This window comes from Camelus ferus, chromosome X, assembly GCF_009834535.1.
Source record: "Camelus ferus isolate YT-003-E chromosome X, BCGSAC_Cfer_1.0, whole genome shotgun sequence".
Lineage (NCBI taxonomy): Eukaryota > Metazoa > Chordata > Mammalia > Artiodactyla > Camelidae > Camelus > Camelus ferus.
The window spans coordinates 41213138-41237135 of record NC_045732.1 but is presented as its reverse complement, the minus strand read 5'-3'; the positions used below and the strand labels follow the sequence as shown (position 1 = coordinate 41237135).

Sequence of the window (23998 nt, the reverse complement as noted above, 5' to 3'; positions counted from 1 at the left end):
AGTTGTAGAAGATATAAACAGAAGACAATGTTCCAGGTTCACATTGTTCCTAATGCTTGGTGATTTTAGAAGAGATATTTTCATTCTTGGTCACTTTCTCCCCCAAGTCCATGAAAAAGTTATATACATAGTCAAAGCAAACTTAGATTTAGAACCTTGGTTTTTAATCACTTATTAGCTATGTGTGAACTTGGGCACCACTGAATCAGTTTGCTCACATGTAAAGTGAGGGTAGTGCTTCCTTTGCAGTTTTAGAGACATTAGACATAATGTACAAGAGCCCAGTACTATGCTTGGTACCTCACAGGTCCTCAATAAGCAGTAACTAAAAGCCAAATGCTAAAGATTTCCCACGATTACATTCTGAGTCCCAACACCCAAAGATCAAAGGCTAGGAAAAGACATCTATCGCCATAACAAACCAAATATAAAACAAAGTGTGTTACAAATAATAGAGTTTTCATGTAAGGGTGTTTACAAGCTTTATTAACTGCTAATGTTCACCTTTAGGCTCAGCTGTTTCCTTTTATCATCAGGAAACATAAGGCACAGAGCAGTCAGGGAGGCCCAGCCCAGCTAGCATCACTCAGCAGAAGCAGTAAGGTAAGAATGCCCTAGAGTCCTGGCTCCAGACTCTGCTCCAAGCATCCGTCTATTGCTCAAAGATGACTCAGAGCTCAATTTTTTCACAGACACAGGAAACAAACTTATGGTTATCAGTGGGGGGAGGAGGTGGGAAGGGATAAATTAGGAGTTCAAGATTTGCAGATACTAACTACTATATATACAATAGATAAACAAGTTTTCTACTATATATATAGCACAGGGAACTATATTTAATATCTTGTAGTAACCTATAATGAAAAAGAATATGAAAATGAATATATGTATGCATATGTATGACTGAACTATTATGCTGTACACCAGAAATTGGCACGTCGTAAACTGACTATGCTTCAGTAAAAAAGCATATTTAAATGAATTCCATTCAGTGATGAACCTTCCTATTTAATCTTGCGTTTTTACCACCATCACATGCTTTGCCTAAGAAGTCTACCATCTCCTTTGCACCAGGGAACATTTTCAAAGGTGTTTTTTAGCTGTTCCTGATTTAGTCATCAGACATTTCTAAGTGCATTGCTGGGTGGCAGATGCCAAGAAGACAGAGATGGTCAAGTTTATTCTAGGGGCAGAGATGGAGCAAAACGCTATAGGGACTGGCTGTGATGAGTCTGTACAGGGATCCCTATAAGGGATCAGGAAAAGAATCACAAAGACATGAGCTGAACCTTGGGGCACGGGGAGGGGGCAGTTGAGACTGTACCAGAGATGAGTGGAGAGAGGCATTCTTGGCAATGGTATAAGCAAATGAGAAGAGGATATTAACAGCTTAATGTCTATAGGATGCATTTTTCTATTGCTAGAGTGAGTTGAGGTGGCAGAAAATGAAGCTAGAGGAGTGGTCAGGGGCCAGATCATGAAGGGACCATGGAAGAGGGCATGCAGCATGTTAGAAAGACAGATTACTCTGGAAGCTAAGAAGCATGGTGGATTAAAGCAGTGGTTCTTAACGTCTCTTGGATCATAGACTTCTTTAAGAATCTGAAAAAGGTATGGGCCCTTTCACTGGGAAAAGGTACACACATTTAGACACGAAATTTGTTCACAATTTCCTGATTAGGAATAAGACGGGAGCAACCGCAACAGTTCCGGTGAGACACGAAGAGGCCTAAACTAAGCCACAGCAAGTGAAGAGAGAAAACAGATGCGAGAAACAGAATGATGGTTGAGTGGTACCAAGAGATATTGTCATGAATTGGATTTGAGAAATGAGGGGAAGGCACGGGTCTAGGATAACTCCCAGGCTGGTTTGTGGTTTAGACATCTGAGTAGAAGGTAGTGTCGCTCATGGAGAGGAGCAGGCTTCAGAAGAGAGGATGGGTTCAGCTTGGGCAATGGCAAGTCAAAGGTACCTTTAGAACATCCAAATAAAGATGTTCAGCAGGAAGCAAAATATGCCCTTCCTTTCGATGATTCTTGTACTGGCTCTCTTGCCCTGATATTCAACTACAAATAGGCTCCAAAATATCTGCACAACACTTCAGAATTGAGCCAAGTGTATCTTCCACTTGCAGAAAGGAGTCCAGAAATGGGAGAAGAAATTAAACTTCACACACCCCAAATTATTTCACAATTTTTTTAACTAAAAGAATAGACTTTTATTAAGCACTGTAAGTTTCTTTCCATCAGCATTAACAGAACAACAGACCAATTTCCATCACAGAACAACTCCTGAGACATTTTCATTCCTTTCTGAAACATGATTTCGTTAACTCCTGCAGTTTCCCCTAAGAAGCATCCATTCAAACTTACATTAATAAACTATGGAGCTTTTGTGGTGAGGTGGGCCAAAAAGGCAGGGGATTTGGAAGAGAAACACATATTATCCATCCACTAAACACACTGTCAAGAGCACAGAAGAGATATTAACACAGGAAAAAACAATGAAAGAATTTATTACTTTTGTCAGCAACATCATTTACCAGGGAGCACTAAAAATTATTGACTCTGCAGTTAAAGTTTCTTTACCTAGTATGTTATTCTAAAAATAGAATAGAATAGAATAAAATAAAAGGTGGGAAGGGAAGTGTCTTCTGGGAAGTAACTAAAATGAAGTCATCAGATTTGGCAGGGTTATGAGAGATTAAAAAAGTCTGAAATATTTATTTTGTTTCATTCACATGAAAATTCACTAGTCATTAGTTACTATCAACACGGACAAAAAGAGCATCTATAAAAGTACAAGGGCAATGTCAAAAGCTGCAATGGGCACCCTAGCACAGGGGGTATTTTGTTTCACTTTTAACTTGGAAAAGATTTTTTTTTTTGTAAAAAATGAAGTTATCTTCTTAGAACATCAAAATAACCTCTGACAATACTGAAGATAATTAGCAGTAATAGGGGAAGAGGTGCACTGAGCGCTACCTGCACCAGCAGACTACTGCAATAAGCCAAGGGAAAAGAAAATGGAAAGTCAAATAAAAGATGCCAAAGTCACAAGAGAGGGAAAAACATAGGGTGATAAACAGTGAAACAGTGAAAACTTACCCACCCCCCCACCCCCACCAACCCCCAAGCATATTTAGGAAATATGCATCAGGAAATGAACAAGTATAATGATTAAACCTTAGTAGAATTACACTAACTACTTTAAACTGTGGTCTACTTGTATTGTCATTTCAAAGTAGGGGGGGGTGTCTTAGAGGCAGAAAGAGTACCACTGACATGCCCACAGGAGCCTTCTAAGGTTCCAGCGGACTGTATCACTATAACCAGTTACTTCTACATTCTTTCTACCCTACAGAAGCCTTCCTCCCCCCACCTCCCTCCTTAATCACCCTCCCTAATGCCTTATCTGGCGGTTTTTCTCAGTGATTAAAAAAAAAAGTTAATGTGACTTGGCCAACGATGCCAGAAAATCAGGATGGAGACAAAAATCAAATGTCACTAGCCAAAGCAAGTGTCATGTCTTGGGCTTTAAAGTCTATCTGAAGTCCTACTGGCTCAGAATGAAAATGATACAAGAGAGCAGAAGTTTGTCAGGCCTGGTCCAGACTAGACTGGCCACTGAATAAGGGTGGGAGTTATAGGCTGACCCTAAGACACACTGGCAGAAATCAAGAACTGCAAGTCCTTGGGAACCAGTGGCTATATACATCCAGGGTGCTTTTGCTTGTGGCCCCACAAGGTAAAGGGGTCATTTCTGGGGGTCCCTACATGATTTTGTTCAAGAGAGGCCACATCATAGTCAGAATTTGAACCTCAAGTGAAGGATGACAATCTCTTCAAGTGGTACTCACAGCAAAAATCAGACTAATCTTCCCTAATTTGAAAGAAATTACAAAAAGTTAACCTTCTGATTAGAAAAAGTTAATCTTCCAGTAATAAACCTTAGTCTTTCTGGCTTCTAAGTAGTATGTTTTGGCAGGTGAATTAAAATATAGGAATATGGCCCTTCATGGCTCTTTCCTTAACCTTCCCAACCCAACATGCTGAATCCAAATAAAAATCAAAGTTGGAAGTGAGCCACTTGTTTCATCCTGGGCCAGGCTAGGAGAAAGTAGAGGTGTGTGGAAGGGAGAAAGCAGGCCTTTTGGCAAACTGGAATCATCCCTGTCAAAGCAACAAGTTTACTTCTCACAGTGAATGCCTACAAAATAAGAAATCTTCTTAATGCTGTGAGAGTTAACAATACTGTCATCTGATTGTGTCTGATAGATTCAAGATGCACAGAAACAGCAACTGAAGACAATACCTTTCCATGTAACACCAAGTACTTCCTATTAGCAAATGGAAATAGATAGATACATGATTTAATTTAACACAGCTCAGTGATTCTGGTTATTCTTAGAGCTCCAAAGGATTCCTCCCTCCGTGGTTGGAGAAAGAAATTTCCAAGCCACCTAAGTTCACGACTAAATCCCTCTCTTACTGGATATAGAAGTGCTAACCTTCAAGATGTGAAAGGCTGGGCAGGTTAAGAAAAGAGGAGGGAAGCAAATTAGGGGAGCCAATTCCATTGAGGCTTTCGTACACCTTGTTCTTGGTTATATCTGGCTGGGTATGCAGTCTTGTCATCCTGCTTTGGTTTATGTAAGAAGTGTCTGGGCAGGGGGAGAGGCATTCTAGAGCTCCCTCCCCCTGCAAATTGTGGGTTCTCTTAAACTGGGCCAGACCAGGATAAAACAGTCTGAGACTGTTTTCAATCTCTCATGATGATACACTCATTGTAAATGGGTAGCGAGCAAACAGCCCTTTGGTTGTCTGGGGAAAAAAAATCACCAAGGACCTGCTCTGGGTTAAGGTGCATGGGGTTTTTCAAAAAGAGAGAACCCTGCTATGAGTCTAGTCAGTTGTATTCCTGTAGAAATGGTACTTCTTGGGCAAGAATATAACAAAGCCCAAAAGGAGGTGTAGGAGGCTGGAAGCCTCAATTCCTGAATGAAGACACAATGCTAATCTGTTGCAAGCCATCTTCCCATCCCTCATACATAGGTTGCTGAGGAGGGAAACTGGAAATGCAAGGTTGTCTCAAGAGTATCTCCGGCAAGGAGGAACAGCTTCTTTATCCTGGGCAGATTCTGGCCTCACCTGGGGAGCTGGGAACCTTTTACAGAATACCTCTAAGGCCCGGGCCAGAGTCCTCTGAAGTCTTCCTTGCAAAGCAAATGAAAAGATCCAGTAGTCAAAATGTCAATGAACAAATGAAACAATCTAGGCGTGTAAAATCAAATTGTCAATTTCCTCACACTTCCCTACCCCATCTTTCCAATGCTAGTCCTCTCTCCTTCAGGGATTCATTGCAATTGATTCTAGCCTGAGGCCAGTTTGCGCCTGGAGTTGCAGATGAGATTTCCTCCACATTGGCTGCAAGCCCTGCTAATCACCTCCCATCCCCTTTCTCTCTCCCAGCCAGGCTTCTCCTTCATTAGGAAATGCCCGACTCTTCCCAATCCCATTCCAACCTCCTGTTTTTACCATATGGGATGTGAGGACTCTGTTCAAGATTAAGCTTGTGACAACCCAACTGTTTGTTGTTCTGAACAGGCGATCTCTGGAAAGTACTTTTTGTCTGCTTTAGAGAAGCCCATCTTATAATTTGGATGGGCTGTGACTTAGTAAGGATTTTAAAATATGGTCTTTTGAAACCTACCACTCCATAGCAGTGGAAGCGTTTCTGGGAAATTCAGTAAATCTTCTGGGACATCACCATGTATGTATGTATGTGTGTGCGTGTTTATAAATATATATATACGGAAAATATATATATTTATATTTATGTATACACACATACACGTATATTTTTCTATATATAAAATACGTATAGATAAATAGATCTGTCTCTTTATATAAAGGGTATGTGTATGCATATAGATACACACATTCATATATACATCCACCCAAACACCCATACACACACCCACACACCCACATACACACATACACACACGTAAGCACATGCAGTCTTTTGAGTTCCCTTTCATACTCAATTTCATTACATTGATTCCCACTCTTTCAGGGTGTGGGCAGCAGGGAGTGGGTGAACTGCACCACATCTTCTATTTTACAAACAATGTATGAGTTCAGAGGCAGGAAAAATCTGCCCAGTACTTTTCCGACTCACTTGAATCCCCCAGTACAAAGGCCATTGGTAGTTTGTTTTTTAAGTGTATAAAATTAACAACATAAAATAAAATAAAATAACATAAAATAACCAATACTAACTCACTTCCCTGAAAACATCTACCTATCTGATTGTCAGGCCAGAGCTAGAGGCAATGGTGCAACATCCTGGCACAGGTGAGTGGGGAGAAAGAGTTAGAAGAAGGTGGATACTGATTCTACGAAGGCTCTCCTACTTCATAAAGAAAAAGCAAGTTAGGAAGCCATAGACAGCAGTCTCCACCACCCCGTGGGTTTTGAGCATCATGATAAAGACTCAGAAAATCAAAGCTGGAACTTTTCTAAGGGATCCTACATGATAACACCCGATTTCTGATAGTCACTGCCTTACGAGACTCTCAGGGGAGGTAACGAGAATATTGGCACTATATATTCAATTTGAGAATAGGAACTAGTCTCGTTGCCATTCATCTTTGACCAGAGCTTCCCCAGAAGCAGACCGCTGAGTCTGGAAGCCCCGAAAAGACACAGGGAAGGGGGAAAGATGGCTACGGTAGAACACCCCATCAAAATCCTGAATAAAACTAGGGTAAGCGTTTTATGTCCTCCTCTAACTTGGGCCTCAAATCAGAAAAGTATAGGTTTTCCCCTTTTCCTGATCTGATGAAGCCATCTTCTGCTCGTTATTCCTCTTTCTGCTGTGCTACAGTTCCCAGCTTTTGCTCTCGTAAGCGGCTCTTCTCGCCATTCTTCCCGGGGAAGTAGCGGTTACCATTGTTACACACGCTGCTGTCTCTGGATAAGGCACACTGTGATGGAGCCAGAAGGTGATCATTCTTCTCTTCCTTGATCAATGTGCCATCGTTTCCATTTATCTGTGAGCGGGACCGACTCTGATGAGGCTCCAGGGATTTAGAAACTCCATCTGAAGTGCTCTGCCAAAAACAGAGATATTTAATAGACATGGTAGGCCCAAACTGGCCGATCCTTCCCAAGCATGATCATAAGCTAGCCTGTGGAAGCTGCTTCAGTTCTTCAAAAATACCAGAAAGCCCACAGCTTGTTCACACCTAGTCCACTCTGATACTGCCCTGAGAACTCAAGGTGACAACAAATAGATCTGACTCAAATCCAATGGCAATGACGACAACACGATAACGACACAGCTGCCGTTTACAAAACTTTACAATATATTTTTTCAAATGCTAAAAGGGACCCTAAATGGTAGATATTATGATGGCCCATTTATATGAGGAAACTGAGGCTCAGAAAGATTAAAGTAACTTGCTCAAGGAGACACAGCTAGAAAGTGGTGGGGCCAGGATTCCACTCCAGGTCAGTCAGCCTCTAAAGTGTATTCTCTTAACTTCCAAGCAACACTGTCCAATGCTGAAACTGGACATGTAAATGGAAGGGAAAAAAAACCAAGCCATAAGATCTCTGTGCAATATTCCACAGCATCTTCCATAACTAAAAACAATCACCTGTTTTTCTTTTCATTTCAAAAATATGACTGCTCTTGAAATGCTAATGACATGAACTGCATTACCTTGCAGTGTGGTGCTAGCTCTCAATGAATATTGTTAGGAATAATAACAGTTTCTGATGATTACTAAGTGGTTGGGCATGCCAGGTACTCTGATGTTGGGTTTTACAGATAAGACAGACAAGGCTCAAAAAAGTAAAATGACTTGCTCTAGGTCCCTTGCATGCTTAGACTTGTATCCAAGTCTGTTTGACTTCAAAGACATTGTTCTTTCCACTAAGACAGCATACATAATGGAAATCGAATACCTGTTGAATTTGTGGTCAATTACAAACAATAACTATTAATTTTTATTGAGTACTTCCCATGTTCCAGGTTCTGGGTTAAGTACATGTATCATCTCCTTTAATACTCATAAGAACTCTAATTCTAATAATCTACTCATAAGATACCAAGTCTTCCATTTTATACGTGAGGAAACTATAGAGCACAGAGAGGTTAAGGAACTTGCCCATGGTCACAGAACTGGTAAGTGGCAGGGCCAGATTCAAGGCTAGATCATCTGGCTCCAAAGCCTGTACAACACGGGTGCAATTGTGAAGTCTTGCTCAAGAACCTGAAATAAGATGAAATTTGTAATAGATAGACTTAGCCACCTAAAGGAGTCAACAAAGAAATCAAAAGGGAACAAATAAGTGACTGAAGAATTTGAGAATGCCCAAAATTCTAGTGACCTGGGAATAATCTCAACAAGACAGGACTATAATGTAAGAAGACTTAAGAAGCAGGGATAATTAATTATTTCAGACTCTGGAGAAAGGGCGACTGGACAGAAAAAGGAGAGTTAGCAAGGCAATCAGCAGCAGCTCTGTCCAGGGAAGATGCTTTAGCCAAAAACAAAAACGTGAGGATTTCCTTGGCCAGGCTACCTCCAGAGGAGGTAACAGTGCCCCCAGCAATCTTAGCTAAGAGAAACTTAAGACCATATACCATCCCTTGTTTTCCCTTAGTTTGCTCATCTGTAAACTACAAACACTAATAGTATCTATTTCAAGGTTCCCATGAGGATTCACTGATACACTCCAGTAAAGCACTTAGAACATGTTGCACCTGCCACACTGTAAGAACTCAAAAAATGTTAGCTAATGTTACTGTTTTGATTCCATGCCCCCAGGCAAACCCCATACCGTGGCCTCCCCTGCAGCTTGTTCTTAGAGACAGAAAGCTCTGGTAGGCATAGTTAAGAGCATGCATAGCAGAGTCAGCCAGGCCTAGGTCTGAATCTTGCAATTAGAGTTGTTATACTGTATTGGAATTCGCACAGCACAGGGCTTTGGAATCAGTCTGCTCAGGCTGGAATGTTGACTTGGATCCTGACTTGGTAATTTTTGGCAAGATGCTTCACCCCTCTGAGCCTCAGTTTTCTCCTCTTTAAAATGGGAATAATAAATACCTCACATATATTTAAAAGAGTGACTAGAGAAAAGTATACAATATATTGCGATAATTACTTCTCACTATAAATCAGTACTTTATCATTCACTCCCTCCCTTCTTCTCCCCTCCCCCACTCCTTTAGCTATATCCACATAGCTATTACTGTGTTCTTGGTTAACCTGAATCAACCACTGAAAGATGGATCCATTCTTACTGTACCAAAAATTCAGGTTTTTCAGACTGTATGCCTAATGATCAGACCCCAAATCATGGTGAGGTCACCAAGGCATTACTACCTTATGGGAAACTATCTGAGTGACTGGTTTTCCTTCTAGGTGCAATCCTTTTTACCTTACTGAGTAGCTTCTGGAAAAAGCTGAGAAGCTTAAAATCCTAAATCATTGCTTTCTGGCTTTGGAGTATGCTACAAAATGCTCTGTGTGGGGGACTTACCATTCTAGTTTCCTTTTGGGCTCAAAATAACATTAAAGCAAATTTGTATTCTTTGAGAAAACATTAGACAGTGGGGCTTAACATGGATGCAGTGAGGGCTGGCTACAGGAGAGCTGAGCTGGGATTGAGGACTGACGACATAATTGCCTTGCAGTATGGTCTAGCCAGTGACCCTTGTGAGGACTAGAAATTGCATGTAAAATGTCTAGTAGAGGACAAGGAGAAAGTAAGCAGTCAAGCAGTGGTAGCTGCTATATTATTAGGAGCCCAGCAGCCTGAGTTCAGTACAAGATTTTGGATCACTACAAGAATAGGCTTTCATATTGGAGGGGGGCATGTGTTTAATCAAGACCAGTGAGTTTAAGACCATTCTGAACTATTAAGAATAAGCAGAATGGCAATGCCTCCTCCCCTCCCAATATCAGCAAAGGCAAAAGTCCAGTTTTCTAAGCATATCTTGTCATCCCTCAGGACCTCAGGCATGCTGTTGGCAACCCCACTGTTAACTTCACTTTGGCCCCTTTATGGCTGCATGTAGCACATCCTATGCTAGGTGTGGTCACCAGGACACAGTACCTGGTTTCTAGCTTGTGGCCTCACTCAGGGAAACGGATGACACTCTGCAAGCCTGTGGGAACAGCCTGGGCAGGTTAACCCTCACTAGACTGCCAGAGGGCAGGCGGAGAAATCAAAACGCTGAGAGAAGCTATGAAAGCTCCCAGGTTTCCATGTCTGATCTGATCTCTTGCAATTTAGCTAAAAAAGACAAGAGGTAGCAAACCGAAAATAATCTCAAAAAGGTACTTACTTGTTTACTTCCTTTTTTATGTCCTTTGGCTCCTCTACCAGTCTGTTCTTTTCCATGCCTTTAGAAAGTAGGGGAAAGAGTAATTATGAGGAACACGTACCTCCATTTTTACTTAGTTAACTACTCATCTCCTCTAGGAAGTTTGACCCTCTTAAGTTAGATGCCCCTCCTCTGTGGTACCACTGTAAACCTCTATCTCTGCCATTTCTATGTTATGTTGAATTGTTCTGTGTCCTATGTCCTCCTCTGGGACAAAAACTTTTTCATCAAGGCAGGGCATTTATTCTATGTTTGCCAAACTAAACTGAGAACTGGCTTTAAAAATGGAAAGATGGTTAATGCCTCTTACCTTAACAGAAAGATTCAATAGCTGGGCATTTTCCCAAGAGCACCTTGACTGACACTAGCTTATACCAAACTATTCAAATACATACCCCTTCCCCGGCCCACCGACAGAAACCACTTGCATGCCAAAGGAGCCTCGGCCCCTGGAGGATCTGCTGCCAGCCCACTGGCCCACAACCATCCCCGCAATCTCCAGTTTTCCTCCTTGGGGTGGGATTGGATGGAGACCTGGAAAGAGAGGAAGTGCGAGGTAAGATAAGTGGAACAAAAGATCTACAGCCCACCTACTCTGCTTTATTTTTACTTCTCTATGATAAAAAGACTCTGATAACAATGAAGGGTCACGGTGGAAGCAAAGTTAGGGAGAGGGGGTGAAGATCTGCACACATCCGCTTTAGCAAGTGGGGTATGCCTGATTCATTTTTCAACCACAGAGCCTGGTACACAGTAGGTATTCAGTATTTGTTGAGAGAATGCAGTCTTAAAATCTAGCTACTGGAAAATTATAGGCCAAAACCACCTCTGATTCTAATACATGTCACTACACACTGGAGGATTAGCCAAACAACCAAATGAAACTGAAAATAATCAAACTAAATGAAACAATAATTTATAATTAAAAAGCAAGAATAGCAATAGTTGAAAACCAGAACCAATTTAAGATGAGATAGCATGACAGCTCCTTAAAACAGAAATTCCAGCTCTGTGTGTGAGCTCACAAGCACAGTACAGCTTTGTAATTTGGCACAAAAGGAAGCCTTCACAGAATACAGAATTCCAGTAAATGTTTAATTTTAGTTTATGGAAAAAACCCAAATGTGAATAACCCTTCACTTATTTAGCAGACTGTTAGCAAAGAGCCTTTCATTTATATACAAGTGGGAGCCTAAGGGAACTGGGGTGCTAGTTAATCCTAAAAGGGCAAGAAAGACATGCATTTGGTGATCTGATTGTGGCCTTTCAGGAGGCAGGAGGCTCCTCATGAACCACCAGTAATTGGAAACTAAGCATCACTGGGAGCTGGGGCAATGGAGAGGACCTCCTGAGAACCTCGTCTTCATTAAGACTGTCTTCTGAGACATGATAAAATCATCAACATGCAAAGAATGAGAGTAGTCATCTGTAAAGATGCCTTCAAAGGATGGAAAGAATGGCTGGCTCCCTGGTTGGTAAGACTTGATCAGAACCTGACTGAACACAGCAGATGTTCACACTGCTCATCTAAGCATGGCCTTGAGCTAAACATCCATACTGAATTTTGTGACTCTAAATTTAAGACAAACTTCAACTTCCAGCTTTATTATTTTAATGTGTACAGGCAATACACAACAAACACTTCAACCATAGCAATGACACTCTCACCTGATCACAGAACCTCAACATTTTGTGTTAACATGTCCCCATTAAAATACCCTGTTTCAGCAGGGCACAGGTTGTTTGAAGTATCAGGATCAGTATCTGAGCTACCTAAGCACGACTGTCTGTTCATCATTAAGCCACAGTTCAAATAGCACCATAATCTATATATATAGGGGTGTGTGTGTGTGTATACATGTAAATATGCATATTTGTTTTCCTCACTAAATATGCAGTCCACTGGAGGGTATGGACTGTGACTTACTTCTCTCCACACTTCTGGAAATGTATCAGGTCTACTCTCAGAATGGAAATGGGTGCATCAAGCTATGGTTACCTGCTGACACCGGTCATTTACTTGCCTCCCATCACTTTTCTTGCAAGTGCCTGTGTACATCTGCCTACGGGGAGTGGGTGAGCCAACCAGGAACCATGAAGATCCAGTTCACATGAAACACTGTTCTCAAAAGTCACAAAGTGGCTCCTGTTTTCTGTGGCAGTTACTTCATGAGTTTGGGTGGTGAGGGTCAAGTTTTTAGGGACCAATCACCTCTGTGGAGAGTGATCTGGGAAGTCATGGACTTTCTTCCCCAGGCTACAGCCCTCCATCTCAATAAGCTCCTCTTCAAACTACCACCACATAGCACAGAAGGTAAGTGAGATAAGATAAACATGAAACTGCTGATTCCATAACTGGCAGTAATTACTGGCTGGGTTATTATGAAATAGACTGAGGTTGACAAATACCTCATTCTTAGGTACTGACCTGCAAACCCCCGGCTCCTTCCTTGGTGGGGAGGTGGCATTGGGCCCATGGCTCGGGAATAAAGTGAAACAGGGTAGAGAGAGGGCACCATGGGCGGCACAAAAGTAGGTGATGGAAGTAGAGCAGAAGGCGGTGGATGGTTCATGTTGACTCCTTCAAGGATACTCTGTCTCATCTTTTCCACTTTGGTTGCCAGGTCAGCCTTCAGATGAGGAAGAGAATAATCATAGCAGTTGCCATTTGTTGAACTCCAGCTATGTTTTAGGCACAGTACCAGACAGTCTAGATACAGTCTTACAAGTCTATTCCCATGAAAGGAATTGTGGTCCGGAATTAAATGGCTCAAGGCCACATACTCAGGAAAGCCTGCCTGGCCCCAAAGTCCCCACTCTTTGCATGACACCAAACTACCATTATACTGGTTCTGACTGAGACCTTGTGAGGCACAGTGACTAGGTCAAGGAAAACAAATAGAACAACAAGTATCTATTAATGGTCTGTTACATGTCCAGCAATAGGCTAGGTTACTTTTTAAGGGGGAGATAACAGAATTAGGTAAAAGAGAGAACAAAATTTGACACATACAAATGCTTTAACCTTCTCCCACATACCCAGAATCAGAGACCATGGCCTCTGTCTGGGATAAGTCCATGCCTCTAGTCCAGAGGTCAGCAAACTTGTTCTGAAAAGGGCCAGAGTCTTTGTAGGTCAGATTGTCTCAGCCACAACTATGTGACTCTGCCATTGTAGTGTGAAAGCAGTCATGGACAATATGTAAATGAATGAATGTGGCTATGTTCCAGTGAAGATTTATTGGAATAAAAATTCCAATGTTTGGATTTTTTTTGTAGTTTGCTGACTCTTGCTCTAGTCTCTCAGCTTACTCCCCCAAATGGACAAAGGAGTAAATAAGGGTTCCTTTCCCTTGCCTTCTTCCCTCATCTTTCCCAAGGTTTTATTGCAAAAAAAACAAAACAAAACAAAAACCCCTGCTTTTACTGTCATCTACTTTACTACCTTCTTTTAGTTCCAAAATAGTTATTTTACAAAAAATATTATCACTTACAAAAATGACTTACAGTTTTTGTAAATAAGGGAAATGAAATTCTAAGAAGTGAGGGCAGGGCCCAATGTATACCTGAATATTCCATGGGGAAGAAATACTTGGAGAAAAAAAAAATGTGAAAACTTGAAGCTCATTAAAAAAAAAAACTCTTCCCAACATACGATTTTGTAACGTGGACATATCAGACTGTGGGCCTTTAGGACTATCCTTGAGCAAGCCAGGTTAGGGTCAGGTACATTCTCCCACTTCTGCTACCTTCCTCCCCAACGTCTGTTCCTTTTCCCCTCTCTGCCCATTCATCCCTACAGCGGATCAGAGATGGTCTTAGCAGTTGCCTGACACGCTGGTACCTGGCCATCACAGAGCTCAACCAGGGATACTCGCTCCCGGCCTGCTTTAATTAGCTTGCTCTGGAACAGCTTGCCATCGAAGTAAATCCAGGGGCAGCAGTGTTCCCAAGGGACTGGCTGGCCACAGGCGTCATTGGCGAACAGAGCTGTGTCGACCCCACTCATGAAGAGGGCAGCAAGCTGGATCCCGCGAGCATCCAGCTTCTCAATCTGAAATCACCACGGAGGAAAAATGGCCATTAAGGATTTACTGTTATTGGTTACATTTGCTCTTATTCCTGTTTTGCTGATTATTCCAGTTAAATTAGAACATGCTGCCTTTCAATACAGACATGTGGGTGCACGAGCAGCTTCTATCAGTTTCCTGCCCTGAGACGGTTTGGAAGATACTCATTATTTCCAAAAAAAAAAAAAAAAAGACATCAGCTTTAAAACTTTAAAAAGACACCAATTTGACATAGCATGTTTTTGCCTGTCAAATTAGAAAAAATTAAAAAACTGAAGACCAATAAAACACCCAAAGCTGATGAGAAAGTAGTGAAATAAATGGGCACACTCATATAAAACTAATGAGTAATGTACATTACAATTAAGTAATATGTATCAACAACCTTAAAAATGTTCACATTTGACTCAGAAATTCTACTTTTAGCAATCGATTCTAAGGAAGCAGAGATGTGAATAAAGCTCTATGCATAAAGATGTTAATTATAACATGACATATAATAGAGGAAAATGAAACCAAATGGCCAACATTAGATTAATTCAACGATACATCCATATAAAATATTTACTAAAATTTTTTAAGGCACAGAAAAACGTGCTATGTTAAGTTTAAAAATGCCATATATAATTACATAAACAATATCTCAACTATGTAGAAAATGCATGAGAAAAGACTGGAAGAAACCATCAAAATGTTCACAGTTGGTGGTTATCTCAAGCTGGCATGTTAGATGGCTTTAACAGGAAAAGGGGAAGTATTTGCAGATCCCCTCCTAGGAGTGGTCTGGAGTAAGTACCTGCTCTAGTACCAAGCAATAATACATTTACTGTAAAAAGGAATGAACACTGTTTGTCTAATACTGTTTTCATCTTTTCCTCAGTTGACGTCTCTTAAATTAAGATTTTGTAAGTCTTGATCCTTCTTCCAGTTTGTACTAGGGCCTCAAAGGATCATGGCTACTGAGGTTGGAAGAAGAATGTCTTGCATTAATACCTAGTATTTACTGAGTACTGTGTACTTAAAATATGCAAGATACTGTTGTAAGTGTTTTTAATGGATTATTTTATTTAATAGCCTCATAATCCTAGAAGTAAGGAAACTGAAGCTACAGAAGTTAAGCAACCTGCCCAAGGACACACAGCTAGGAGGTAATGAAGTTCAGATTCTAACTCAAGGCAGCCTGGCTGCAGAGCTTGCTCTCCAACCTACTATGTTCTACTGCCTTCAGTTATATGTGGATTTACTTTCTTCCTTATGTTTTTCTAGACTTCCCTCTAATAATCAATAAGTATTATTAAAAAGGGACAGTAGCACAGGGAATTATACCTGTTATCTTGTAATAACCTACTTGCAGAATAAAATCTGAAAAAATACTGAATCACTATGTTGGACACCTGAAATTAACATTATAAATCGACTATACTTCAATTTTAAAAAAAGGGGAGGGTGGACATTTATTCAGAGACAAACAGGGAACACCAGGATAAGTTCCCCGTAATGTCTTTTGCAAGATATGGAAATCTTCCTGTGGTCTATGGGTCACAACTTATTTGTCTTTTCCATCTTTTCTATCCATTCTCACCCATCAGTATGTGGACAGTGTTGCAGGTACCTCTTGGTTTTATCAATAGACATAAATATTTCGCTAAAGTACATCAAACATTTACCTGCAGAACTTACTCTTCTTCACAGCTCCAGGAAAAGAAGACCCAAAATAAAGCTATGAGCTCATAAAAGAAAGAATTTAAATGAGGCTAGATCACATCACCTTGAGTTCTTGAAGTTGATCTGGTTCATAAAGCTGGGTAGATACTGCCTGTGCAAGGAAGGTATCTAGCTCGTGGCGATGCAGGATTCGGCCACCAGGCCACTGAACCATGTACCTAGAAGAGAAAAGCATCATTACTAAGCCATAAAAGCTCATTTACCCATCTCACAAACACTTAAGCTAAGAACCTATCATGGGCCAGACCCTAGCTAGGTTTTGGCAATTCCAGTGGAATAAAGTAAAAGAATGTCTGCCTTTGGTTACTTACAGTCCAGGCAGTAGAGGAGACTGGCACATATGTCAACAATGACAGGATAGTGTGTTAAGTGCTGAGACAGAAGAAAGCCCAGGGTGCTATGAGAGCACAGACAGGGCTATTATTGGAAGAGTGAGGAAGGCACCCTGAAAACAAAGTCAGCAGGAGCTGAGTTTCAAAAGGCCTGTAGAAATCAATCAGACAAAAGGTGAAGAAAAGATTTTCTAGATTGAGGGAACAGTATGTGTAAAGGCATGGAAGTTTGGAGTTCAGTATGATATACCAGGTTCCACAGTGCTGGAGCTAAGCAAGTTTGCAGTGACAGGAAGCAAGATTATAAAGTAGGCCAGACTATGGAAAATAGTACGGAGGTTCCTCAAAAAATTAAAAATAGAACTATCATATGATCCAGCAATTCCACTTCTGGGAATACTATATCCAAAGGAAAGAAAACACTAACTTGAAGAGATATCTGCACCCCCATGTTCATTTCAGTGTTATTTACAACATCCAAGACATGGAAACAACCTAAGCATCCATCAACAGATGACTGGATTAAGAAGATGTGGTGCATATATACCATGGAACATTATTCAGCCACAGAAAGTGAGGAAATCCTACCACTTCCAACAACATGGATGGACCTTGAAGGTATTATGCTGAGCAACAGAAGTCAGAGACAGACATACTATATGGTCTCATTTATATGTGGAATATAGTGATTAAAAAAAAAACTTTCACCAAACTCATGGAAAAAGAGATCAGATTTGTGGTTATCAGAAGTAGGGGGTGGAGGGAGGGGGAACTGGAGAAAGGTGATCGAAAGGTACAAACTTCCAGTTATAAGATAAGTAAGTACTAGGGATGTAATGTACAACATGACGACTATAGTTAACACTGATGCATGGTATATGGGAAAGTTGTTAAGAGAGTAGATCCTAAGAGTTCTCATCACAAGGAGACTTTTTTTCTCTTTTCTTATTGTATCTATCTGAGATGATGGATGTTCACTAAATCTATTGTGGTAATCACAGTATATGTAAATCAAACCATCCTGCTGTATACATTAAACTTATACAGTGATATATGTCAATTATTTCTCAATAAAACTGGGGGGGGGGCGGGGAAGAAAGTAGGCCAGATCATTTTGAAGGGTCTCAAAAACAATATTAAGAAGTTTGCACCTTCATCCTGAAAGACACTTCAGGATTATCAGCCAGAGAGGGACATTAATTGGTTTGATACTGACTGGCTCAGATGGTAAGAGACAAGAGGTATGGATACCAGTTAGGGGGCAACTGCAGCAACCTGTGGCTGAAGAGGTCTGAACAAAGGCACTGGCTGAGAGGATGGAGAGGGCCAGGGAACAAAGACAAGAGTCACCAAAGAGATAAATCCATAGGGTTTGGTCATGGATTTTTATGGGTAGTGGGTAAAGGATAGGGAAGAGTCTAAGATTCCTGGAATTCTGGCTTGGGTAGATGGCTAGATGGTGGGGTCCATTCCCCGAGATGGGAAATCCACTAATTAAGTAAATAAGCATTCATTGATGAATATTTGCATTGAATTCCATGAATTGAATATACCTTACTGTTGCAGGCACCGAGAATGCTCTAGAAAGAGAGGGAGAGGGGAAAAAACAACTACATCAGTTCAGTCTATGTCCTTAGCTCCCTGGAGGCCCACAAGACAATGATCATTCATAGTTATTGGAGCTGTGAGAGACTTCACACACTTGGCATTTAAAGCAACAGCTAGTCTCTTCTGAGTGGCGTATGAGATGGGTTCATGGGGACTCTGGCCCAGTTACTACTACCAGGAGGCAGTGCGGTAACCTGGAAAAAGCCAGGGCTCTACAGCCAGACTGCCTGGCTTTGAATCTTTAACCTGCTGTTCCTCACCTAGAATGATCACAGCAGCACAGGCAGCCCGACCCTCATTATTAACTATCCAGGGTGGTTCTGGGATTGTGGGACATGCCAATAAGCCTTGTTGCTTCTTTAGGAACTAAATTCTAAATGACTGAGCTTCCCATGAGGAATCTTCCTGGGCCACATAAAATTTCCCTTTGCCCAGAACTATTTCCACCCTCTTCCCTGCCCATTCTCCACTTGGGGAATTTATTCTTTTTTTTTTTTAAGTTGAAGTATAGTTGATTTAGTTTCTGATGTACAGAAAGCAATTCAGTTATACATACATATATATATTCTTTTTCAGATTCTTTTCCATTATAGGCTATTACAAGATATTGAATATATTCCCCTGTGCTATACAGTAGGTCCTTGTTGTTTATCTATTTAATATATAGTAGTTTGTATCCACTTGCGAAATTTATTCTTATTTTACAACCTATTTTGTACTTTTTGATGCTCCATTATAGTGTGTAATTCATAGATTATATTTTCCATCAATATAAAATATTCTCATTTGTCCTCCTTAATGTTTTTCTTTGTCTTGAGAACTTTATTATCTATTAATATTGTTTCTTTCTTTTGATTTGTAGTTCCTTGATTTACCTTCACCCATTCTTTTTATTTTTTTATTATTTTCATCTTTCTTTGTTGGCAAAATGTGAGGCAAAAATAGAAGAAAATGAACAAAAATGCATTTACAGTGGGAAACTTTAGTTATATTACCATCATGCTATGACATGTAAAATATATCTAAAATACATTTAAAGTCACAGAAGTTTTGAAAGATACAATAAGGTTCAAATGCTTGACTGATTCTGTACAAAGAAAACACATTCTTTTCAAGTGCCCATGGGAGTCCCCATGAGATCTAGGACCTTGTTTCTTTGCCTTTGTCTATTGTCTTGTTTATTATTTCTATTTATTATGTACTATCTAGTATACTACATGGTGTTGAGAAATGTATAGTATACTAAATGGCATTGAGTAACTGGTAAATATTTATTGAGGTACTTACTAAATGCATCAATCAAGTCATGCCAAAACAAAAAACAAAAAACCTCAACAAAAATCCTCCAAAGCAGAATTTTACCAGTCACATCATGACCACCTCGCAAGAAAAACTGACCTAAAGGAGTTAAGTGTGGGAGACAGGCAGGCTCACTGAAAGACTAGTACAATGAATGGGAAGGGTGTGATTTTACAAGTGAACAGATTGTTCTGGGTGCTCTAAGGAGTGACTAAATTTACTTGGGAGAATCCGAGAAGCCTGCACAGAGGAAGGAACATTTAATTTCCTAGGAATTTGAGTTGCTTGGTTTGGTTTATACTCTAATGTTAATTTTTAATTTTTCATGCCCCTCTAAACTTAGTATAGTGCATGGCAGAATACCATTCTGCTCAATAAATGTTTGATGAACAAATGAGTCAATGTCAGGATATTCAAAAGGAAATGCTAAAAAAGAAAAACTAAATGGAATTTTGTCAGAATTGTTAAGATTTGTGCATTTTCATTATTATATATAAAATAAACAACAAGGACCTACTGTATAGCACAGGGAACTGTATTCAATATCTTGTAATAGCTTATGATGAAAAAGAATCTGAAAAAATATATATATATATTGTATGTATGTATATATGTATATATATGTATGTATGTATATATATAACTGAATCTCTTCGCTGTACACCTGAAACTAACATTGTAAATCAACTACACTTCAATTAAAAATATTGAAAAAAAAAAGGAAATGCTAATTCCATCTTTTGGCCAGCACTGCTACCCAACCAGCCTTGAAAGAATTCTGAGATAGGTCCAAAGAGTCAGAAGAGTGAGAGGCTCATAAATGAAACAGCAGGAAATACTAATTATTAAATCAACCAATATTTAGTGATGCTCATCATGGGCTATTTTTTTAAAATATATTATTCCATTGGAGGTTTTCTCTGGAAAAACTACAGCATTACTGATTTCCCAAGGAACTTCCTCAATCTCAATGACAAGATGATATCCTTATTATTACTATTAGTAGTATTTATATTATTACACATACTATGTACAAGCATTAAATATTACATTATAACATATGCAAAAACTGTAAGTTACTCATAAGAACAACATTTACTAAATGCCTGTTGTATTCTACAACATCTTGCCAGGAACTTTATATACCTAGAATGTGGTAGCAAAGAACAGACTGGGAGTCTGACATACCTGGTTCCAATCTAGGTCTCGCTACTTTTCTATGTGACTCTGGGCAATTGCCTTAACCTCTGGGGGCTTTAGCTCATTCATCTCGAAAATGAGGATAATACTACCTACATCTCAAAAGGTTGTAACAGGTAAAGGAGAAAATGCATGTAAAGGCACCTAAGTGTCTGGAAGAACAGAAACCTTGGTTACTGCTTGTAACTGAGCCAATTATGATAGTATTTCCTTTACTATTTGGTGAAGCAACCCCCCATATCATATATTAAATTCTCATACACACATGGATCGGTTTCTACCTTATTTATCCTACGTTTATTTCTCATGCCAGTACCATCCTGACTTAAATTTTAAATATCTTTTCATATTTAGTGGTCTCTACTTTTATTCTACTTCTTTTAATTAAAAAATTATGATTTTATTCTGATTACAAAAGTTGAAATTTATTCTCATTCAGAAAACATTTAAAAAGCCAAAAATGTATAAAGAAAATGAAAAATAAAAATGAAAATAATCTGTAATCTACCATTCAGATATAATATACCACTGTTGAGATTGTTATGATTGGCTTCTTTCTTCTTAGCATCTCAAATCTCAATTTTTCCTCTCTTTTTCACACTATATATAGACTACTATATCTTCCTTTTTTCACTCAACATTATAAGAACTTTTCTTTCATTACTTTTCAAAAACATGATTTTAAAGGACTGCATGTTCATCACGTGAATGTTATCAATTTACTTAAATATCCGTGCAATATTGGAAACATACTATTCATACTTTTTCTTTTATTATGAACAATACTACAAAGATATTCATATATATACATCTTATCTGTATATCTGATTATTCATTCCCTGAAGATAGGTTTCTAGAAGTAGGATTATTATGTCAAAGGTTATGTCCATTTTAAAGGTCCTCAATACATACTGCAAAATTCTTCTCTGGACCTATTTGTCTTATCTTCCAGCAGTGTGTCAGCAAAGACTGTTATCATTAGTCTTTGATGATTTAATTGGCAAAAAAAGTCTCTTGCTATTTAACTTTCTGTCTCTTTGACTGCTAATGAAGAGGTTGCATATTTTTTCCAAACAAATATTTACTTCTGTGACTGGTCTATTTCTATCATAGACATATCAGTTAATTGGCTTGTTTTGTCTATTGCTTCTTCTCAGATAATCTAAAGCCTTATCTTTATAATAGTGACAGCTATTTGGATACAGGGTGGACAGCTGATCCAAGTCAAATCAATCCATGGTTTGCCAGAGTCTTGAGAATTTGAGCTAAGAGATTCAGAGACTGATGAAACAGACAAGCAGAAAGAAGAGCTATGCAAGCCCAGGAGAGAGTGTGTGGTCTCTGTTCCTGTCTCTCCAGGACTATTCCCTGCTTAAACCACTTTTCTTGTCCTTGAATGATTATGAGGCTACCTGATATATCTTTACAATAGGATAGCTGGAGTGGCTTTTGTTTCTTGTAAACAAATGAATCTGAAGAGTGTAATTTACTCATTTTTGTTTTGGAGTACTAGTATTTAAAAAGCTTTTATATATTGAGAATACTCACACACTGTCTGTTCCAACTGTTGCAAATATTCTCCCAGTTTGTCATTTGTCTTTTAATTTTATGTATTTTGACATAAAGATACAGTCATAGTTATTAATCTCCTTTTTATATTTCCCTTTTTTGGGGGGGGGATCCTAAGTCTATTTTTTTCTTTAACACTACTCATTTTTTAAAATAAACTTTGTATTTTGCAATAATTTTACATATATAGAAACTTACCTAAAAAGCTTTATTGAGATATAATTTACATACCATAAAATGCATCCATAGTAAGTGTAGAGTTTAATGTTTTTAGTAAATTTAGAGTTGTGCAACTATCAACACACTTGAGTTTTAGAACATTTGAATTGTCCCCAAAAGATCCTTCATGCCTCTGTGCAGTTACTCCCCCTTCCCACCCCTAGGCAACCACTTTCTATCAACTTTACTATCTCTAACAACTTTCTATCTCTATAGACTTGCCTTTCTGGACATTTCATATAAATGGAATAATATAATATGTGGTCTTTTGTGTCTGGCTTCTTTCCTTAGCAGAGTTTTTCTTTTAATTAAACTTTTAACTTTGATACTATTGTAGATTCACATGCAGTTGTAAGGAATAAAATAGGAATCCTTTGAACACTTTATCCAGTTCTCCTAATGGTAATATCTTGCAAAACTATAGTACAGCATCACAACCAGGATGCTGATACTGACCCAGTCAAGATATAGAATGGTTCCATCACCAAAAGGATCTGTCGTATTGCCTTTTATAACCACACCCATCTTCTTCCTCCACTCTATGTTCCTAACCCCTGGCAATCACTAATCTCTTCTCCATTTCCCTAATTTTGTCATTTCAATAATGTTATATAAATGGAAGCACACAGTATGTAATCTTTTGGGATTGGCTTTTCCATTTAGCACAATTCCCTTAAGATTCATCCAAGTGGCTGTGTGTCACCAAAAGTTTGTTGTTTTTTATCATTGAGTAGAATTCCATCATATGTTGGCTAATTCATCCATTAAAAGAAATCTGGGCTGTTTCCAACTTTGGAGTATTAAGAATAAAGATGCCATAAACCTTAGTATACAGGTTTCTGTGGGGATATAAATGCTTATTTCTGTGGGATAAATGCCCAAGAGTGCAACTGCTGGGTTGTACAGCAGTTTTTTTAAGAAACTGCCAAATTGTTTTCCAAAGTGGCTGTACCATTTTACATTTCCAACACTAATGTATGAATGATCCAGTTTCTCTGTGTTTTCCCCAGCATGTGGTATTATCATTATTTCTGATAGGTATGTAATACTATCTCATTGTAGTTTTACTTTGCATTTCCCTAATGGCTAACAACACTGCACGTCTTTTCATGTGTTTATTTGCCATTGTATATCCTCTTCAGTGAAATGTCTGTTCATGTATTTTGACATTTTCTAATTAAATTACTATTATTATTTTTAACTGTTGAGTTTTGAGAGCTCTTTATATATTCTAGATACTAGTCCTTTGTTAAATATGCGGTTTGCAAATACCTTCTCCTGGTTTGCAGCTTGTCTTTTCATCCTCCCCACATGGAATTCAATCAGCAAAAGTTTTAAATTTTGATGAGGTCCAATTTATCCATTTTTCCTTCTATGGATCACGCTTTTGGTGAGAAATCTTATGAACTCTTTGCCTAGCTCTAGATCCTGAAAAAATTCTATTTTTTCTAAAACTTGTATAATTTTATATTTATATTTAAGTCTATGATCCATTTTGAGTTAATTTTTGTATAAGGTGTGAGGTTTAGGTCGAAGTGTCGTTTGTGTTTGTTTGTCCTATGGGTGTCTAA

The 23998-nt window shown here is 39.1% G+C and overlaps 1 protein-coding gene across 1 annotated transcript in view; it reads right to left on the bottom strand.

The window, feature by feature from the left end:
- Positions 1–2194: 2194 nt before the first annotated feature.
- The window catches only part of FAM120C (family with sequence similarity 120C), a 96351-nt gene continuing 74547 nt past the window's right edge, over positions 2195–23998 (bottom strand). The window contains 6 exon segments of the mRNA XM_032475469.1: positions 2195–7118; positions 10367–10424; positions 10801–10939; positions 12834–13035; positions 14250–14459; positions 16244–16358. Coding sequence (XP_032331360.1) covers positions 6867–7118; positions 10367–10424; positions 10801–10939; positions 12834–13035; positions 14250–14459; positions 16244–16358 — 976 coding nt within the window. The 3' untranslated portion in view covers positions 2195–6866.